This window comes from Gymnoscopelus braueri, assembly GCF_963280865.1.
Source record: "Gymnoscopelus braueri genome assembly, chromosome: 13".
Lineage (NCBI taxonomy): Eukaryota > Metazoa > Chordata > Actinopteri > Myctophiformes > Myctophidae > Gymnoscopelus > Gymnoscopelus braueri.
This window is the reverse complement of record NC_137615.1, coordinates 54,263,897-54,282,710: the sequence shown is the minus strand read 5'-3', so window position 1 is coordinate 54,282,710 and position 18,814 is coordinate 54,263,897. Positions and strand designations below refer to the sequence as shown.

At 42.7% G+C, this 18,814-nt stretch overlaps 1 protein-coding gene across 1 annotated transcript in view; it reads left to right on the top strand.

The window, feature by feature from the left end:
- Positions 1–500: 500 nt before the first annotated feature.
- Positions 501–18,814, top strand: part of gspt1l (G1 to S phase transition 1, like) — a 33,117-nt gene continuing 14,803 nt past the window's right edge. The window contains exons 1-4 of the mRNA XM_080447941.1: positions 501–1,427; positions 4,829–4,873; positions 17,525–17,788; positions 18,542–18,575. Of these exons, the coding sequence (XP_080304067.1) occupies positions 1,154–1,427; positions 4,829–4,873; positions 17,525–17,788; positions 18,542–18,575 (617 nt within the window). The 5' untranslated portion in view covers positions 501–1,153. The remainder of the gene's footprint in view (positions 1,428–4,828; positions 4,874–17,524; positions 17,789–18,541; positions 18,576–18,814) is intronic.

Genomic DNA, 18,814 nt, shown 5'->3' with positions numbered 1-18,814 from the left:
AGTATATATTTTGCACTTGATAAGTTCTGCAATGTCTCCCCCACTTTAATAAAGTGATCCCCAGTTACCACAGAGAATTTTCAGTAATTGTATGTATATATATATATATATATATATATATATATATATATATATATACACATTTGTATATACATGTATGTATGTGTATATATATATACGTATTATATATATATATATATGTATATGTATATGTATATGTATATGTATATGTATATATATATATATATATATATATATATATATATATATATATATATATATAATACGTATATATGCATATACATATATACACACACACACACGCACACACACACACAAGTACAAGCGCGCACACACATACAGGACACTATGACAATACATACAAAACTATAATGCAAATTCATTTGATTGCTTTAGCATTTAATGGATTTAAAACAAAGCTTATAATCCTTTGTAGGACAGTTTACTTTTTGAGAATTCACACATGATGATGACAACAAAATGTGTTGAATGTGCGGCATGGATGTACAGTAAGTAGTTCCTCAAAAGGTCAGGAACCGTTGACGAAGCCTCTCTTTTTTGGTCGGGTGTAGGGAAATGTAGTGTTATGTACAGTCTCGGTTCGGCACCGGCTTCATCATGACCACTACACATCCCAAGGTGCACTTCTTCCAGGCGTGTTTTGACCGGCCGTCGGGAAATGTCGTTTTACGGCAGTCTCTGTCACCTTTTTGGAACGTGACGGAGACTGCCATAAAACTACATTCCCCAGGGTGCAATTCGGCGGCCATCAATGAACCCAGGACATACGTAGAGCAGAGTCAACTCTCACGCGGTAGGTAGGGTAGGACGGACGGACGGACGGACGGAGCTGGACTGTCTCTGGGAGCGACGTCCAACGTTTACCCGTCACACAGAACAACTAACCGAACCGGCTGCTTGTTTTTTTATACATTCCCACTTCAAAGACGTTCGAAGAGTTGGTGGAGAAAGTTCCATTCTGCTTTTTTTTAAGGGGTTCGACGACCTCGTAAAAAATCGTAACGTCGCGTGCGGGTTCCGGGCGGGTTTCAACTGCTTTTTTACCCGTTAGAAGAAACTGCGTAGCCTTTTTTTGAACAAGTAAAGTCACACGAAGAACCCCTCCACAAAAATGGACCCAAGAGACACTGCCCCTGACTCCTGGGAGCAGGAGGACGACGCGGCCGAGGCCGCCGCCGCCGCCGGGGAACAGCGGCTGCTGGAGAACGCCATCACGGCGCTCAACGTCAACGCCAAGCCGTTCGTCCCCAACGTCGACGCCGTGGAGTTCGTGCCGGCCTTCTCCTCATTCCTCATACCGCCGACAAACAGCAGCAACGACAAAGACGCGGCGCCGGCGTCGTCGGACACAAACAACCGGGGAGGAGACGAGTCCCCCGTCGGCGGTGAGTTGGAGCCGGTTTCTCTCTCGGGGCGAGGAGTCGGTCACGTTGACAGCCGGGGAGGCGGGGGCGCTAACACCGTAGCTTAGCAGTTAGCATCAGCGTTGCCAGATATTAGGAGAGAAATGAGCAACTGCGTCTATTAAAACAAGCCCAAAGGAAGTGACTATAGTGCTGGTTTGGTTCTCAAAGTGGGGTCCCAGGGATTCCCCAGCAAAATGTGTTAATGTAGCATCACAATCATTTTAACCACTTAAACCTTTTGTACTTTTTCTATTCAAAAATAGCAGATATACAAGCTCATAGCGCGGCACTCAAACCTCTGAATATATATTTTAAAGCGAACATTTGTAACTCAGATCTTTGCTTTGGGGGTCCCTGGAACAAAATATTTTCTTTTGAGATGGGGCTCCGCGGCCAATGCATATCATTTTGGGGGTCCTTCCTTGACGTTAAAAAGTTCGAGAGCCACATGAGCCCTTTTAACCTATACATCGGCTATTTGAAAATAGCCAATCTACAAGCTTGCAGATCAAAACACATCTGGAAGAAAATGTGAATAATGTTTTAATCATTAATACAATATTTTCAGATGGGGGTCTGACTCTGCAGACACATCTGCATATTAATTTGGGAGTCCTTGAAAATGTTTGAGAACTACTGTTGAAACAACATTACATAGCCGGCTCAAAATAAGCAAATACACTCTAGAAACAAGCCCCCCCAAAAAAAGAGAAACAAGCAACTAGCAACGTTTACAAGCTCACAGCTTGTAGATCTGCTCACAGCAGAATCAAAAAGATTCTGGAAAAACGGGAAACATTTTGAATATTCTTTTTGTGAAACATTTGAACTATTCTGGTACAGGGGTCACGAAATACTTTTAGATGAGGGGTGGTCCGTGGGCCAAATACATTTTGGGGATCCTTGACAAGAAAATGTTTGAGAACCGCTGTTTTAAACATTTAGTAAAGCAAGCCCCAAAAAACCTGCAACCCGCAAGTAACCAATATTTACAAGCAACTTATCAGAAAAATAAGCCCAAAGTCGCTTATAATAAGCTGACATGGCAACACTGGTTAGCATGCTAACATAAGCTAGCTCACCCCGGTAGGTGGCTCCCCGTAGATGTGTGTTGGGGGGGAAAGAAAAAGACACGCGTCCCTTTGCACTCGCGGCCACTGTCACGTTGCCACGATGGCTTCGCTTGCCGAGAATGGGCAACCAACAACGTGGCGGTGTTGCTCGTTGTAGGCTATTAACGCGACCACCAACCCGATAGGAAAGTCCTTAATAATAATAATAAGAAGAAAAGCGTCTGCCAGCTTTAGCTTGTTTTGTCTACCAACAACTTTAGCTGACGCGTCCGGCCTGGAACTTACTCATGCACCCGGCGAGCGTCACCCTTCAACTACTCACGTGTACCCCCCCCCACCCCCCCCACATATACTTTGATTAGGCCACGGACCCCCGTTTTAAATAACTTTCACCGTGAATTAATATGTTTTGGTCTAAAGTACATCAAGTTGTCTAATTATAGTATTTGTCAACGTTTTTCATTTCAAAGATCCTCCTTTTGATATGCATTAGGCCACAATCCCCAATGTGATACAATCTACACTGTAAAATCCTCAGTGTTTCTTAAACTCCTGAGTGTTGGCTGGGGACCTCCTGGACCCCCCCTAGGACTACAGTGGGTCACCAGACCCCATTTTGAGAACCACTGTAATGAGCTACATGTTCATAACGCTGTTGAAGCCAGATAGTTTGCTTGCTGAATCGTGCGCTTTCTGAGTTTGGCGTTAAAGCCCCACCACTGTTGTCCCTTCTGTGCGTCAGTGCTGATAAAAATCCCGAAAGTCACGATTATTGTGGCCAAAATAATTGCGATTAACGATATTATCGCGATAATGAAAATATGCTTAATTCTCTGAAAATGCCACTTTTGTTAATCACTAGCATCCATCATCCATATTCTGGGGGGAACATCGGCAGGAATTTGGGGTTGACGGAAAAAAGCGCTCCAAGTACAGGGCCAACTCTGGTCCAGTGTATTACGGACAATTTCACGATGTTAAAATCTCTGATTATTGTGAGCGTTTTTTATCGCAATAAATTACAATAACGCTTATCATCCCATCCCAGTTGATAACCACTTGAATCCCAGCATCCACATTTTGGTGGAACAGTTGCAAAAAAAATGTCTATCGGCTATTTTTAAGAGATCTCGTGTAGAGTAAAACCGACCGAGTTGCAACTGTACTTAGTTCAGTCTTTTTTCAAAGTATAGAGGTTGTAAGTGGTCAATGAACGTTGAGTTTAGGTAACATGCATACATGCCTGCTTTCTGGGTACCGACGTTTATGTTTGTGAGACTACGGTTTCTGTTGAAATAGAAAATGTAGCCTAACAACAAATGCTAAAAAAATGTTTTACATAAGTTGGACTAGTTGGAGCCAGCTATGTAAGTGCACTGTGGTTGTGTACTGGAAGTTGAGAGCTGGGTAAGTCCCGGGAAAGACGCACTGTGATTGGCCAATAGTCACTTTAAGTGGCAGTTGGGGCAAACGCAGTCCCACCAACATCATTTACGATTCTGTGCCTATCGGTACATAACTCGGACGGCGCTTAGTCGACTAGCAGACCATCGGCCGATCGTCGCGGGCACGCGCGACTCCTCGGCCTCAAGGTCTGCTGAGTCGGCGCGCCTCCTTCATGGTCCAAAACTATACTTTATCAGCGAAAAAAATGTAGTCCGCGGATGTTTGAAAAAGTTTTGTCCGAATCGGGAGTCGAACCCAGACTCCCAGTGGTAATGGATTGGGAGTCTGATGATTAGCGAGGTACGCCAAGTGGTCGGTGCCGAGATTGGGTATTCGGGCTGTATTAGAATGTGACGTCCTAACTCTTCTATTGTAGAAGAAAGTCCCTGCCCGCGCCCCCGCCCAAAAGGGGGAGCCTCGCCCCTCCCCAAACACCGTGCACTTACATATATCGCCTAGTTGGAAGGCATTAGAACACGTCAGTGCTTCTTGTGGAATACTGGATCTGTTAATATCCTGATAGTCTTAGACTCCACAATACAGCTACGAGGTAATGCTACATTCAGCAGCAGACAAAACATTTACTCATTTCGAGGCTCTAGAGGTCAACACACAAGAACAGATCACAATAACCTCTCTACCTATGTACAGAAAACTATTGGAATCCATATTCCATCACTGAGAAGTAACAGTCAGGTTTGCATCTCGGTGACTCGTAATTTGCATAATTTGTGCACAGTTACCAGTTGTTAATAAATATCATCTGTCGTTAGGACATCAGATCTAGACTATTATTATTATTGGAGGCTCCTTAAAGCTCTCCCAAAACAAACAAAATAACCCGTTTCTCCTCCTTTTCAGTTGCTGTTGAATCGGTAGCCACTATGGAGCTCTCAGAAACACCTGGTATGTATAGACGGTAGTAAGGTTCTCTGCTGTGCTATTATGCTTAATTTATGCTCTGTCGTACACCCACCTTTTTGGCATGCAACACCATTGTACAATGAAGTACCCACACACACACTACTGTTACGTACATGTGCCTAATGCCGCAAAGGTAAAATTATCATATATTTAGCCGTTAGGCAAGTGCTTCTTAAACCACCACACCCTATATATATGCAAAAAAATGAGATCTACAAGCAGAGATTGTACATCTGCTTTTCCCCCTAAAGTTGGCCTATTTTCACAAATTTGATTCAATGTTCACTTATGACATGTCCAGATCACCAGAATAATGATGCTAGGGTTTGCTTCCACGTGCTACGTCCTACCCGGTGAAACTCCCCCCTATCAGGTGATAAGAAGGTCAGTTGGCTCTCATGCATTGAAGGAGGCATGAGCTCGGCCCTGGGCTCCCTAGGCTGGTGAGGGGAGTGTAGCGCCCAGGATCACTTAGATAATTGGCACCGGGTGAAAAAGGATTACGAAATCGCGGGATAATTTTTATTTTTTTAAACATTATTGATTAACCATTCATGCCCATAACATCTTTGACACCGGTAATGCAGAGTTCACCATCATGGCCATTGCAGGGCTCTCATTATGCTTGCATGTTAATCAGCTGCCATTTGTACACAAGGATCCTGAAATAGTGCTAAAAAGATGTGTCGTTTATGGCATCTTTGCTTTTTTTACACAGAATCAAACAAAGCCGCCCGGCATTGATTTATGTATAAAAAAAAATGGATAACATATATTTGGAATCGAATGCATTTTGAATTGAATCGTGATGACAAGAATCAAAATCGAATCTTGGGCTACCAGAAGATTCACACCCCAGCTGTTTTATACATTACGAAAGCCTACGAAAGCCTACTCACTTCCCACAAAATATAGACAAAAAATATATTCATGCATTTACATTAGAGCTATTCATTTAGAGTAATCGATTTAACTATGTTAATACGCCTAAACGAATTACTGTGTGCGTGTGAGGGAGGGAGAGAACATGTTGATGCGTAACATTACAATAGTGGAATAATGCGAGCGATGGGTTTGTGTGATTGGAAATGCAGTATGTTGGAGAAGAACTTAAAGAAGCAGGGAGCGGTTGGAGGCAGAATGGTGCCCGGAACTTAGACGCCACCCCTTTGTTCCGCCATGTCTGCTGATCCTTTTATACAAATTTTGAAGCGGGTCTGTGACTGTGGTGCAACATTCTGGTCTTGTACATGCTGTGTAAAAGGGGCTAACGTTGTGCATGACACACACGGTCATCATGACCAGCTGGCACAGAAACTACTACATGTGACAAATGACCAAAAAGGAATCATGTGGATCTCAGGATTCACACAGGAACGGCGTGGCTCCCATGTGGATCTCGCACTTAATGTCAGGACATGAAATAATTATTTTGAAATGAGGGGATTCCCACCTTAACTATTTAACTGCCAGAGTAATAGTGTAATAGTGTTGCGCTGCTGCCAGCGAAAACAAGTGATTTTATCATCCTTTGAAAAATCATGGAATATTTTCTGTGAATGCTATCCGCACGGTGATCCCCTCATTACACACACAGGGGTCTCATAGAATGGGGGGGAAATTATCCGATAGCGGTAATCCGTTCCATAGTTGTGGCAAGTTGAAAATAGCATGTTTTGCCAAAAATATATAGTGTAAAAAAAAAGTACACAGGAGCCGAGAGAGCATTTTTAAGCAATAAGTTAAACAGGGAGTGAATGGAGCAGCACATCTTCGGATCGCGTTATCTCTGGTTCTGTGTGAAAAAAATCTTTTTTTTTTTCAAAACTCGTCCAAACTCGTCCTTGCCATAGCAGATTTGACGAATTAATTCGTCCATGAGAGTTAATGAGTTAAATGCTTCACATAGGGGGGGTTTATACACTTTTGGGTGGTGTGCGTTGGTTGGGAGGGGGGGGTGTACACTACATGCAAGTTTAACTAAAGATCTAACATTGTCCATCTCAGATTCAATTTAAGCCCTATATACTTAATTGCATGTCAATAGTGAAAATGGATTGTAGCTTGTAGTTCTATTTTCGACGAATGTACGTCTATTTCCGCCTATTATTATGACATGCCCAGAAGGTTGCCAGTGTTCATTTGGTTAGGGATTCTCTAAAGAAGGAAAAAAAAGCCCTTACATGAGTTGTTTACTGTGTTACTACTTGTGTCCGTGGACTCATCCACTATTATGGAAAACAGGACTTATTAGTGTGGTTGCCCTAACAGGGCAACCAGACTATAGTAATCTTCGCACTTTATTATTGTGGTTGCCCTAACAGGGCAACCACACTAATAAAGTGCGAAGATACTCTATACTCGTGCGAAGATACTCTATACTCTTTATTTGTTTATTTATTTATAGATAAACAATACTTTGAACCGCATCTCCTCCCACAGTTTATTTTTCCCAATTTAGTGCCATATGTCAAAATGACCGGCTTCACCGGGAATCGCGTGCTTGTATTTTGCTAAGAGATTGGTTGCATAGTTTTATTGATATTGATTTATTAGTGCATTAAATTTCCCCATCCACTTTAATGAAAAAGTGAAAACTCAAATTCAAGTATTTTTTTCTCAGAAACCGTAAGAGCTAGCGTTACCAGATTTGGAGGGGAGGTTTATAATTTAGTCTGAAATTATTTAAAAAATAATTACACTAATCGGCCACATGGTGGCGCTATAACAGCCCCCTTTACGTTTTGGCCTATAACTCTTGAACCGTAGGTCGTAAAATCAAAATTTATTTTCCCTAGATTCCTTGGGTCATGACGCAACTCCCCATATAGGCCACGCCCATTTGCGTCAGGATAGATTTTCCGCCATTTTGAATTTTCTTCAAAACACACTTTTAGCTCCTCCCACATATTTTCTCCAAATTTCACGAAAATCGGTACAAATGATCTCTGGACCCATGCGGTAATCTGGACCGAAACAGAATTTTGATAGTCCATACCGTTCGTCCGTAAATGGCTTCCAAAGTTAGCGGAAGGGGCCCGTTTTACAAAAAAGGCCACAAATCACGAACGAAACGTCCAGTCAATCCCAAATTTGAATCACATGTCAAGGGTGGTTTACTCAACAAATCGCCAAAAGCATTTCCACTTTGATCCATAGGGGGCGCCACAAATGCTCAAAATGTAACCGTTTGATGCAAAAACCATATGTTGGGGGGACCAATCCTCTCAAAATGAAACGCAAGTGATCTCAGGAGTTATGTGACAATGTAATTGGCGCAGCCTCCGATGGTATTCCTCCCAGCGTATTCCTCGAGTCCCGGCGGCAGCGACCCGCGACTCGCGTCGGTGCAACCACACTCTGCAATTGCCCTGAATTGCGACGCGTCTAGTTAATTTAGCACAATTATGTGTGTGTGAGAGAGAATCAGTAAAAGTATGCCTAATGCCCATTCCATAGCAAAATGCAGGCCTTGGTTTTTGGTCCATGCTTGTAATGAACTGGACATGGACTGTCTGTAGTGTAATGCCAGAGAACTTCTTCTCTGCAGACTAGAGGTACTGCGATCAAGGTTTTTGCGATCCGATCCGATTCCGATCAGGCAGCATCAAAACCGATCCGATTCCGATTAATTCCGATCCGATAAGGCACATAATAGTCTCTATACTGTCTATCTCATGTTGACCCACCCCCCCCCACCCCGTCGCGCACCTCTCGCTCCGCACACCACTCGGAAAAAAGAAAAGAAAAGTATTTTGCTGTGTCTGAATCACTTTTAAAGCATCAGTGTAAAGAGCCTATGGACAGCTAGGCCTATTATGTTGCAAAAGACGCCATCTAAGTTTCCCTTTTATGTAGGCATTGTCTTTTTTAATAAGACGGACAATAATAAATCCTGTGGGTTAATGATTAAAACAGGGGTTCCCAACCTTTCTGTTACCATGGACCTGTTGACAGTTCATAAAATGTTCGGACCGGCATGGTTCGCGGCATCTCTACTGCAGACCCTAAGCCCATATACGCAGACTATTTGAAAATAAACAGCCACATCTACAAGATCACCATGTAGTGATGGGACGATAATCGTTATTATCGTTTAGCGTGATAAAACACCACTCACAATCATATCGCAGAGATTTTAATGTATCGTGAAATTGTCCTCCGTCATACACTGGAATGAATTAGCTTTTGTTGAGCTGCAAATTCAGTACCAATAAACCAATATCAAGTGTACTTGATAAAATGGACATTGTAAAGAGCTCTTATTTCACTCTACACAAATCGATTCTACAAGCTCGCAACGCACTGAGCTTTTGGATCAGCTATTTTGGCCAAACAATGCCCCTAGAATAGGGATGCTGTGTGTTCAAGTGGTTAACAAAAGTGGCATTTTAAGTTTGAAGCATATTTTGATTATTGCGATAATATCGTAATTATTTTTGCCATAATAATCGTGACATGTAATTTTCATATCGTCCCATCTTTAACGACACGTGAGGTTGTAGATCTGCTATTTAAAAAAAATCTTCGAATATTGTGAAACTTTGTATCGGCCAAATACATGAAACGGTTTGAGAACCAGTGATGAAGTAGACTCGTATCACTACAGCAGAACAAACGGGCAGCAGGGCTAGAGCAGCAAGGAGAGATTATACACCAGTTAGTCGATCGCAGATGGCGTTTTCTCAGACTGATAGGAAATAATGTTTTGGTTCTCCAAATATACTTTGGCAGCTGTTAACCATTCAAACCGGGAACGCATCTGTGTAAGCACTTATACCATTATTTGATACTTTGGCTATTCAAAAATAGCAGATATACAAGCTCATAGTGCCGCGCTATGAGCTTGTAGATCTGCGGTCTGCGGCCAAATACATGTCATTTTGGAGGTCCTTGTTTGAGAACAACATACGTTTCTTTTTCTAAAAAAAAAAGTTTTATTTTTAAAGTATTTAGAAGACATTTGTAGAATCCCCAGAGGCAAAGATTTGAGTTAAAAATATTCTCTTAAAAAACATATTCAAAGATTTGCACACATTTTCATTATTTAAAAAAAAAAGCGGATATACGAGATCATGCGTTCCCGGTCTTAATGGGTTAATGTACACGTATATGGGCAGCTTGCCCAAGTCATGATTTAAAACCCAAGTCATGATTTTAAAAAAAAAGAGTTAGATATACAAGATCATGCGTTCACGGTCTTAACACATTGACCGCCGGGCCCGTAGTTCTACGGGCCGATAAATCCAACCGTAAAGTGCCGATCCCGTAGGCTACGGGCTATGGTCTTTTTAATGGTCCAGGTTAGATTACCCCCTCAGGCACATTGTCAGTTAATCTCATCCATGAAAATTACATAGAAGTTGAAAAAAGTGATTTTTTAAATTGTATTATTGTTATTATTACAAAACACTAAAGCCAAGATATAACGTCAATCAGGGGGTCCGCCATCAAACCGTAAGTTTAATCCGAGCAGCAAGCGGCTGCATGTGATCAGTGAGGAAGCACCCGGGGAAAACATGCAGCAGCCGACCGTGCTTGCGCACGTGCTTGCGCTTGTAATGTGCACGCGCGGCTGCCTGTGTTCAGTGGGAGGGGGAGCATGCATGCTGCACCGGGGGGAAGCATCCGTGTTCACGTCACATGCTTGCGCTAGTAATGCTCGTGCACAAGTATGCTCATACACATACACGCTCGGGGATGCACTTTCCCTGACCCCAAACACATCAGCCAAGCGGAGTGATGTGATCGCCTCGCCATCATTGTTTTGAAACAAATAAAGCCGACATCAGCCAAGCCGAGTGATGTGGTCGCCTCGCTATAATTGTCTTGAAACAAATAAAGAAAAACTTACCGCGATCATTGGAACACGCGTGCGTCACAGTCGCCATGATCCGTCCATGGAGTTTATTTTTATATGGATTAATCCGTGCGTGACTCATGGATCGTCGGGTTGCAGAGGACGACCGCGAAGGTTTGTTCTTTTTACACCTCCGGGGGTCCCTGGTGGTTCCTCTCCTCTCTCTCTCCTCTCCTCTCTCTCACCGGAGGCTGTGTGTGTGTGTGTGTGTGTGTGCGCGCGTGTAGTCGCCGATCGCGTTGTTGTTTGAAACAAAGAGAAAAGTTACGCTTGTGTTTGTGTGTGTGTGCGTGCGTCCGTGCGCGCGCGCGCACGCCTCACACAGACGCACACAAGAGTTGCCGATCCCTAAGTGTTGTTATGAAACAAACAAAGAAAAACGTGGGCGTGTGTGCGTGAGGCTGCACAGACGCGCGCTTACACACACACAGTTAGTATCTTTGAAACAAACTTCCGAGGCTAGTCTCTCCCTCTCCCGGATCGCCGTGCTCACAACTGTGTGTTGTGGATCGGCTATTTCCCCACTCGACTTGAAATGTGATGTGTGGACTATTAGTCAATTTAGTAAGTTACGCGGTACAAATAGTACATATCTATCACTTTGTTTGGGCTTGTTTTCATAGACCTGGTTGCTTATTTCTCTCTCACAACCTGGCGTGGAATGTGTCTCACGTGACCGCTAGCAGAGGGTCTTCAACCTGTGGGTTGGGATCTCAACGCCTCGTTGTGAGCTTGTAGACAGATATACTTTATTGTCCTTGCGGAAATTCATTTTGTACCAAGCAGCCATCAGGATACAAAAAAAAAATCAAAAACATTAAATAAATATATAGACAGATCACACAAGACAGACAGACACACAGAGAGAGAGAGAGAGAGAGAGGGAGGAGGAGGAGGAGGAGAAGACTACTAGCTTGTAGATCTGCTATTTTCACAATATTTATCTGTGGAACCAGTCAAACAAAATGGTGGTCCCCAGTTCAAATATGATTATTTTGGGGGGTCACACCCTGGCATCCCTTATTTTTATTTATTTTCACAAATTGTCATAAATGGCATAAAAGAAAAAAAAGCTGATCTACAAGCTCAGTAAAAGCTTGTAGATCTGCTATTTGTTGCTATGAATACAGGTGTGGCTTGAGATTTTGACTTGTGTGGGCCAAAAGTTTGGAAAAGGAAGCTTCAGATGAAAGAAGAGATTCTAAGCTTTGTTTTGAGATATTCCATGTGTTCATAGTCATAGTACAAAACATTCTGTGAGTCCTCAAAGATGAGTCAGAATGGTCAAAATGTCTGGCAATGGGGAAGCCTTTTCTAGAAAACCCTATGGCAGTCAATGTGTTAATGGGTTAATGTACACGTATATAGTGGGCAGCTTGCCCAAGTAAAAACCTATGTGTGAAATGCTGGTATTCCATCAGTAAAAGTGACCACTGTGACGATACTAGATAAGGTCGTGTTCCTCTGTCTCATTTGTTTATGCCTGTGACCCTGGGAGAATGTCGCATGATCCATGTTTGTGTCACAGCAACTGTTTGAGAAATGCAGCTTTAATCTACTTGCCTCACTTCCTTCATCTATTTAGGTCCATATAGATACATAATCATTGCTGTCGGTCAGAAACCTTGTATCTCCATATTTCAACTAGTTTTTGTTTGTTTAGTAAATTAATGCCCTACTTCAGGAGTATCGCACAAATCTATCGAAGATGGCAGAACTACAAGCAGCGTATTGTATTGCTATGTGCTGTAGAGGGTAGCATGGGTCCACCCGGAACCGAATACCCGAGACCCGAACCGAGAACTGAACATTTTCGGGTCAAAAAATATTGACTTGTCCGTCGGGCAGGGTCTGATCGGTTCCAATTCCCACAGGGCTTGGTCGGATCCATTTGAAATGGATAGACCCGTATGGACCCGTGCTTTTAAAAAAAACATATATATATATATATATATATATATATATATATATATATATATATATATATATATATATATATATATATATATATAATCAGGGATTCCGTTAGCCGGTATTTACCGGCCAATCGGCCATTGACCGGTAAAATGTTTAATTGGCCGGTAATTATAAACGCCACCGGCCACCGTGGCCGGTTGGGAAAATGCTGTTAAATAGGCTATTTTATCATTTAAGCCTATTAATATTATTATTTGGATAATGTAGCTGGCTACAACCATTAAAATCATAATAATTTAAAGTTTTTATCATGATCTGACTGTGTGGTTTAATTCCGACAGCCTGTTCTGCTGCTGCGCGCTGCAGTTAAAGATTAGCCTATTCGTTGTACGATGGTGTCGCGCGTTGAAAATATCAGAGCTACAAGCTCACAGCACGTTGCAACGCGCCGCTTTGTGAGCTTGTATGTCTGCTATTTTTGATACGCCACAACACAGCTGAGACTGAGAGACACAGCTGTGTCTCCTCCTAATCAGCGCTGAGTAGGGTGTTCGCTCGGTGTTGATAAACAGAACCGGGATTTTCCGAGGTGTCACTGATAGAATCTGAACCAAGCCGGACCCAATTGTCGATAAAGGGACCCGAACACGTGTGGGTCGTGGATATTATGCAAGCACAGTGACTGTCTGTCTGCAATGGATAAAGTGGTGAAAGTTGGGCGACGATGTTGCGCAGCGAAAGGCTCTGGCGCAGCTCGCCCCAAAACACCCTCGCCCCCATTTTTCAGGCGACCAGCGGTTCTTGTATTCTTGTATTTGTTTTACTGAGGATAAGGGTAGAAATAGGTTTAGGATTAGGCATAGTTTTACTGAGGTTAAGATTAGGAATAAGGTTAGGTTTAGGCATAGTTTACTGATATGTTTAGGAATACCAGGCGAATACCGCCAGATTTTCCCCGGGGCGACTGTGTTTTGGGGCGAGCGGGCGTTTTCATAGTTTTGGTATTCGTTGCGCAGCAGTTCACTCATGCCCACTTTATTCATTTCATTTTTAACACCTACAACAGGAGAGGTCACAATGGACAATTGATATGCATCTAGGCTCATTCCTATGTTAATTTATAGGTTGAGCTGGGGGGATATGAAAGTCTGTGATAGCTGTTCAACTTCTGCATGACGCAACCCTCCGCTGTAGCTCGCCTCGGAGAGGCGGGGGAGGGTGGCGCTGACTCGCTGAGACGACCAGTCTCGATGTTATGGAGAAAATAAGCATAATATAGCATCGGACACGGTTCGGGTCTAAAGACCCGGCCGGATCGGCTCCATTTTACCCGGGTCCAATTTTAATCGGCTCCGTTTCGGACCGGATCCAATCATTCTCGGTGCCGTTTCGGGCAGGGTCCAGTAAATTTGATTTCTTTCTAGGGTCCGTTTCGGTTCGGGTCCATTTTTTTTGACCCATGCTACCCTCTAATGTGTTGTGAGCTTGTCGATTTGGCTTTTTTACCTATTGAGTTCTTGTGTTTGTCTTGTTTTTTGTGTTGAACCAATGAAAAATATTAACAAGAGCTTTTGACTAAATTATATAACTACATTGGAACACATGATGTTGTTTCTGTTTCCTGAAAAGTAACAGTAACAGTAACAGGTTTTCCACCCGACAGCGACAATCTCCTCAATGAGCACCTAAACCAAGCCACTCCTTCCTGTTTTAATGTCTGTAGATGTGGTAAAGTCTACTATACCAGCCCTGACGAAAAAGGATAACCTTTTTGTATTTTATTTTATTTCAGAGTTAAAGTGGTTAAGCAGTGGTTCTCAAACGTTTCCATTTCAAGGACCCCTAAATTAACATGTATTTGGCTACAGACCCCCATCTGAAAACGTGTGTCTCACGTTTTGAGCTTGTAGATCGCCTATTTTCAAATAGCCGATGTGTATATAGAGCTGGAGAGGTTTAAATGATTATGATGCTATATTAACTGATTTAGCTGAGGACCCCTGGAACCCCCTCAAGGACCCCTGGGAGTCCCCAGACCCCCCTTAAAAAAACACTTGACTAAACATCTTCTTGAATATTTTTTCTCTCTGTGATTCGTTATTTGATCATCTGGTTACGCAGACAGGTCTGCTCCACAGCCGCACCATGCTGTTTTGCCCCATGTACTGTTCTGCCAGGGTGTCTGTAGTGATGTGTCTTGGCATGAAGGTTGTTTTTAACTTGGGTACGAGTGTTTTCACACCGAAAATAGCCGATCTGCAAGCTCACGACTCGACGTGTCGACCTCGTGCCTTAATGCGGGCAATTAAGAATAAAACGAGCATATTTTATTTTATACTCCCATCTATTGACACTCTGTGTCACTGGAATGGGGGCAGAAGAGGGAGAGGTAACAAAAAAGCATGCTAGCCAGGCAGGAGAAGGAGAGGGGTAGGTTAGCAAGACGGCAGAAAGATAAAGTTAAGTCAGCAGCTACCTGTAGATCGCTATAGATAATCGATTAACTGCAGTGGTTGTGGATAGAGCAAGCATCTCAAGTTCAGAAGTTTATAAAAAAAACACCCTGAACTGGTGCTGAACAGATAATCTGTTTGTAAGAACATATGACGATCACTAACAACCTCAGTTACACTTGTCTCAGCCCTCCATGCCTCGTCATTGGGTGGGACAGGGGTTGTTCTTTTTATATTGTGTATGTGGTGCTGCTTTTGCTGAATTAACGCCACACGCACACAAACACTGAAGATGTCTGAAAATAGCCTACAAGCCCACAACGTGTTTCAGCGTTTCGCGTTGTGACCTTGTAGATTGGCAATTTTTCAGTGTGTAAAGTATAAAATGGGGGGAAAAGTGTAGCCATACAAGTACATTCACAGAACTCAGTGGGTCAATGGTCATCATACCTTACGCAAGGTACTAATTTGCTGAGCATGTTTTGTTCTTTTCTTTCACCATCGTCACTGAATTACAGGTCATATAAGCTGAGCACAGAATTATGACTGCCAATTGTTATTTGAATAATTAATACAAAATAAATAATACCGCTGCAACTTGGCAAATTGTTGTTCCTGTGAATCAATAACCAAGGCACATTCTTAAGCTAAATCTTAACCATTTTAATTAGAGGACTTTTAAGTAATTGGAGACTAAACATGAATCGTCAACTTAAAGTTTTACGCATTCTACAATGAAGAAGGAAGGATAAAAAGGCCATCTAACGGCTGGGGCCTATTAGCAAAGTAAAACAACTCTACAATGGACCTTAGTCTTGGCTGGTTTTTACTTAAGAATTTGAGCGTTTATATGTGGTCCAGAGTGAAACTGATGTGCTAGGATACATAAATACTGCTGCACCTACTTTGTCACCTTTTTGACGTCTGTACCCGTACTACCCACGTCACACATCAAGTGTGGGGTAAAGTACTGTTCCCCAGTGAATAGCGTCATAGCGCTGCCTTTCTCTGGATGACGCGCTTCTCCCTACACAGCATCACTGGGCAGTTGGCCCCCCTTCACCTTGTCTGGGCTGTGTGTGCAACGCTCAGTTCATCCATAGTGTCGGTCATTGCTGCTGCCTTTTCTAGCAGCTCAGCATTTTGTCACTGTGGGGTTGAAACCTCTTGTCCAAAATGGTTACTTTTCAGGAAATTGAAAGAACCTGTGATCCAATGTAGTTATTATTTTGTCTTTGATCTTGTTGATGCTTTTTGGTTCAATAGTTATAAGTGAAAGTTAAAATATTTAAACGTGTGTGGGTTTTTTATATCTGTTCTAAAATGGCAAAACTAGTACAATTTCATGATAGTGACAGCCCTATGCATCATGTCCTAGAGTCAATCAAGGCTGCCTTACAGACATATCTTTGTCATTCGCTCATGTTTTTGTTAGTAGGCTTGTTTTTTTCCTGACCACAATTGTAATTTAGTGAGTTATTTAGCATGTTATTACTGGGTTTACCGGTTTCATTTTCAATCTACATATTTTATGTTATTTTGATCGTATGATGTTTAGACTGATGCTAGGTTCCTGGTTTACCTGTGAATCCTAGTTGTTTGAGGCACTACACCGTCTCTGCCTTCTATGTATGTGTTTACCTTACTTATTGTAAGTCACTCTGGATAAGAGTGTCTGCTAACTGCCTAAATCAGGGGTCTTCGACGTTTTTCAAGCCAAGGACCCCTTAGCTGAGAGAAGGATGAAGCAGGGACCCCCACTACATATTGTGTTGCAGATTAATACATTTTTGTAGATTTCATAGATGGCTTCATAGACTTGTTTGGGAGCAACATCATCAGTGTTATGTAAATTAAGGTTTTTGTTTGTTTACACCAAGGGCCCAGCTTCCTGCATTGAAATTGACTCGAATAAGGAAGAGAAGTGACAGTACATATGAATGGCCTGTAGTTTCGCTGTTTTACCCCTGCTGGTGTCAGAAAGAATTTATCTCAATGCAAGCGGATGGGTTTTTGACAAACTTTAGACTTGATTTTTTCTTACCTTTAATAAACATTGTCATATATGCTTCCAGTCACTAGTTTAAAGTCTCCTTTCAATCATCATGATATGCGTTTTGGGAAATAATGGTCCCATTTTATTGTAAAATTGACGATAAAGTATGCTCTAGGAGGGGCGGGATGATTTGATTGACAAGATACACAACCAATAGCATTCATTCCCCACCCCCGTTCTTGATTGACAAGCTACCCAACCAATACTGGTCTGGTTGCGTTCCCCCCAGAATAGGGATGGTAGGGTTCAAGTGGTTAATGTAAAGAAGAATTTCCAATCACACAATGATTTGGCGGACCCCCCTGTAGTAACTCTAAATTGTAAATTGTGTCACCCTGCTTTTCCAGCACCGGTGGAGAACGGCGACGCCGAGATGAGCACAGAGGAGACGTGGGACCAGAAAGGGACAGAGCCAAATGAGGCGGAGCCCGGAGGCGGGTTTGGTGGAGACGGGGTGCCGGGCACGGCGGAGGTGACCACGGACGACATGGTGACGTCCCTGGAGGTGATGGAGGACGAGGAGGAAGTGCCAATCATCCCCAAGGTGGCGGCCATCCCACCAGACACTCCCAAGAAGGAGCACGTCAACGTGGTGTTCATAGGACACGTAGGTGAGTGACTTATCTTATCCCACTGCTTCTCGACACTTTTAATTTCAAGGACCCCCAGTTTGATATGCAATAGGCTACGGACCCCAGTGTTTCCCCTCTATGCATGCAACAGTGGTGCGTCACCGCTGCTGAAAGTTGAGCGCCGCTGTTGAATTTTCCTGTAAATTATGAGTATTTGTCTTTAACGATGTAAGATGGCCCCATATGATGTCTTTATAAACTAAAGTTATATTTTACGTTAACGCTTCAGATGTTTCATATCCCCGTACATGCATTGAAAGAGTTATGACACACTAGAGTTACTACTGTGAGCAAACGGCAACAGATTCCAAATAAACGATTAGTTGGAATTGGTAATAAATGTTGCTACGTTACAATGTTAGTCAATGGGAGTGTTTTCTCTCTGGGGCTATTGCATATCGCTTCATATTCAGGTCAATTCACAATGCCTCAACTCCTACAATTCCATGTACGGGGGATCCCCAGTTCAAATGTGATTATTTTGGCGGGTCGCAGCCTGAAAAGGTTGAGAACCACTGCGTTAAGGGACCATTTGGAATCCTGGCGTGGTCCCCAGACCCAACTTATTGTCCACTATAGCCTGATTTAAACGTATGCTACCATCACACCAAATGCGTTGACGTACGTCAAGTCAACAGATTTGATACATTTTCAATAGAGAGCTTGTGATGCGGCTTGTTCCATTCTTACTGGTGTTTTAGTTAATTCCTCTCTATTTGCCTTCACCTCCAGACGCTGGCAAGTCCACAATTGGAGGACAGATCATGTGAGTACACAAGTCCATATGTCCTTTTATTGGAGTTCCATTTCTAGACTAGAGCACATTTTATATGCAAAAATAGCAGATCTACAAGCTCACAATGCACACCGTGTTGTGAGCTTGTACATTTGCTATTTTTGACACATGACAAAAAGTATAAAATAGCAAGTGTTTAAAGGAGCACTTCTCCTATTCCTGTCTTCATAGTGAACGACCCATGAACGTCTTCATTAGTGAGCGCCAAT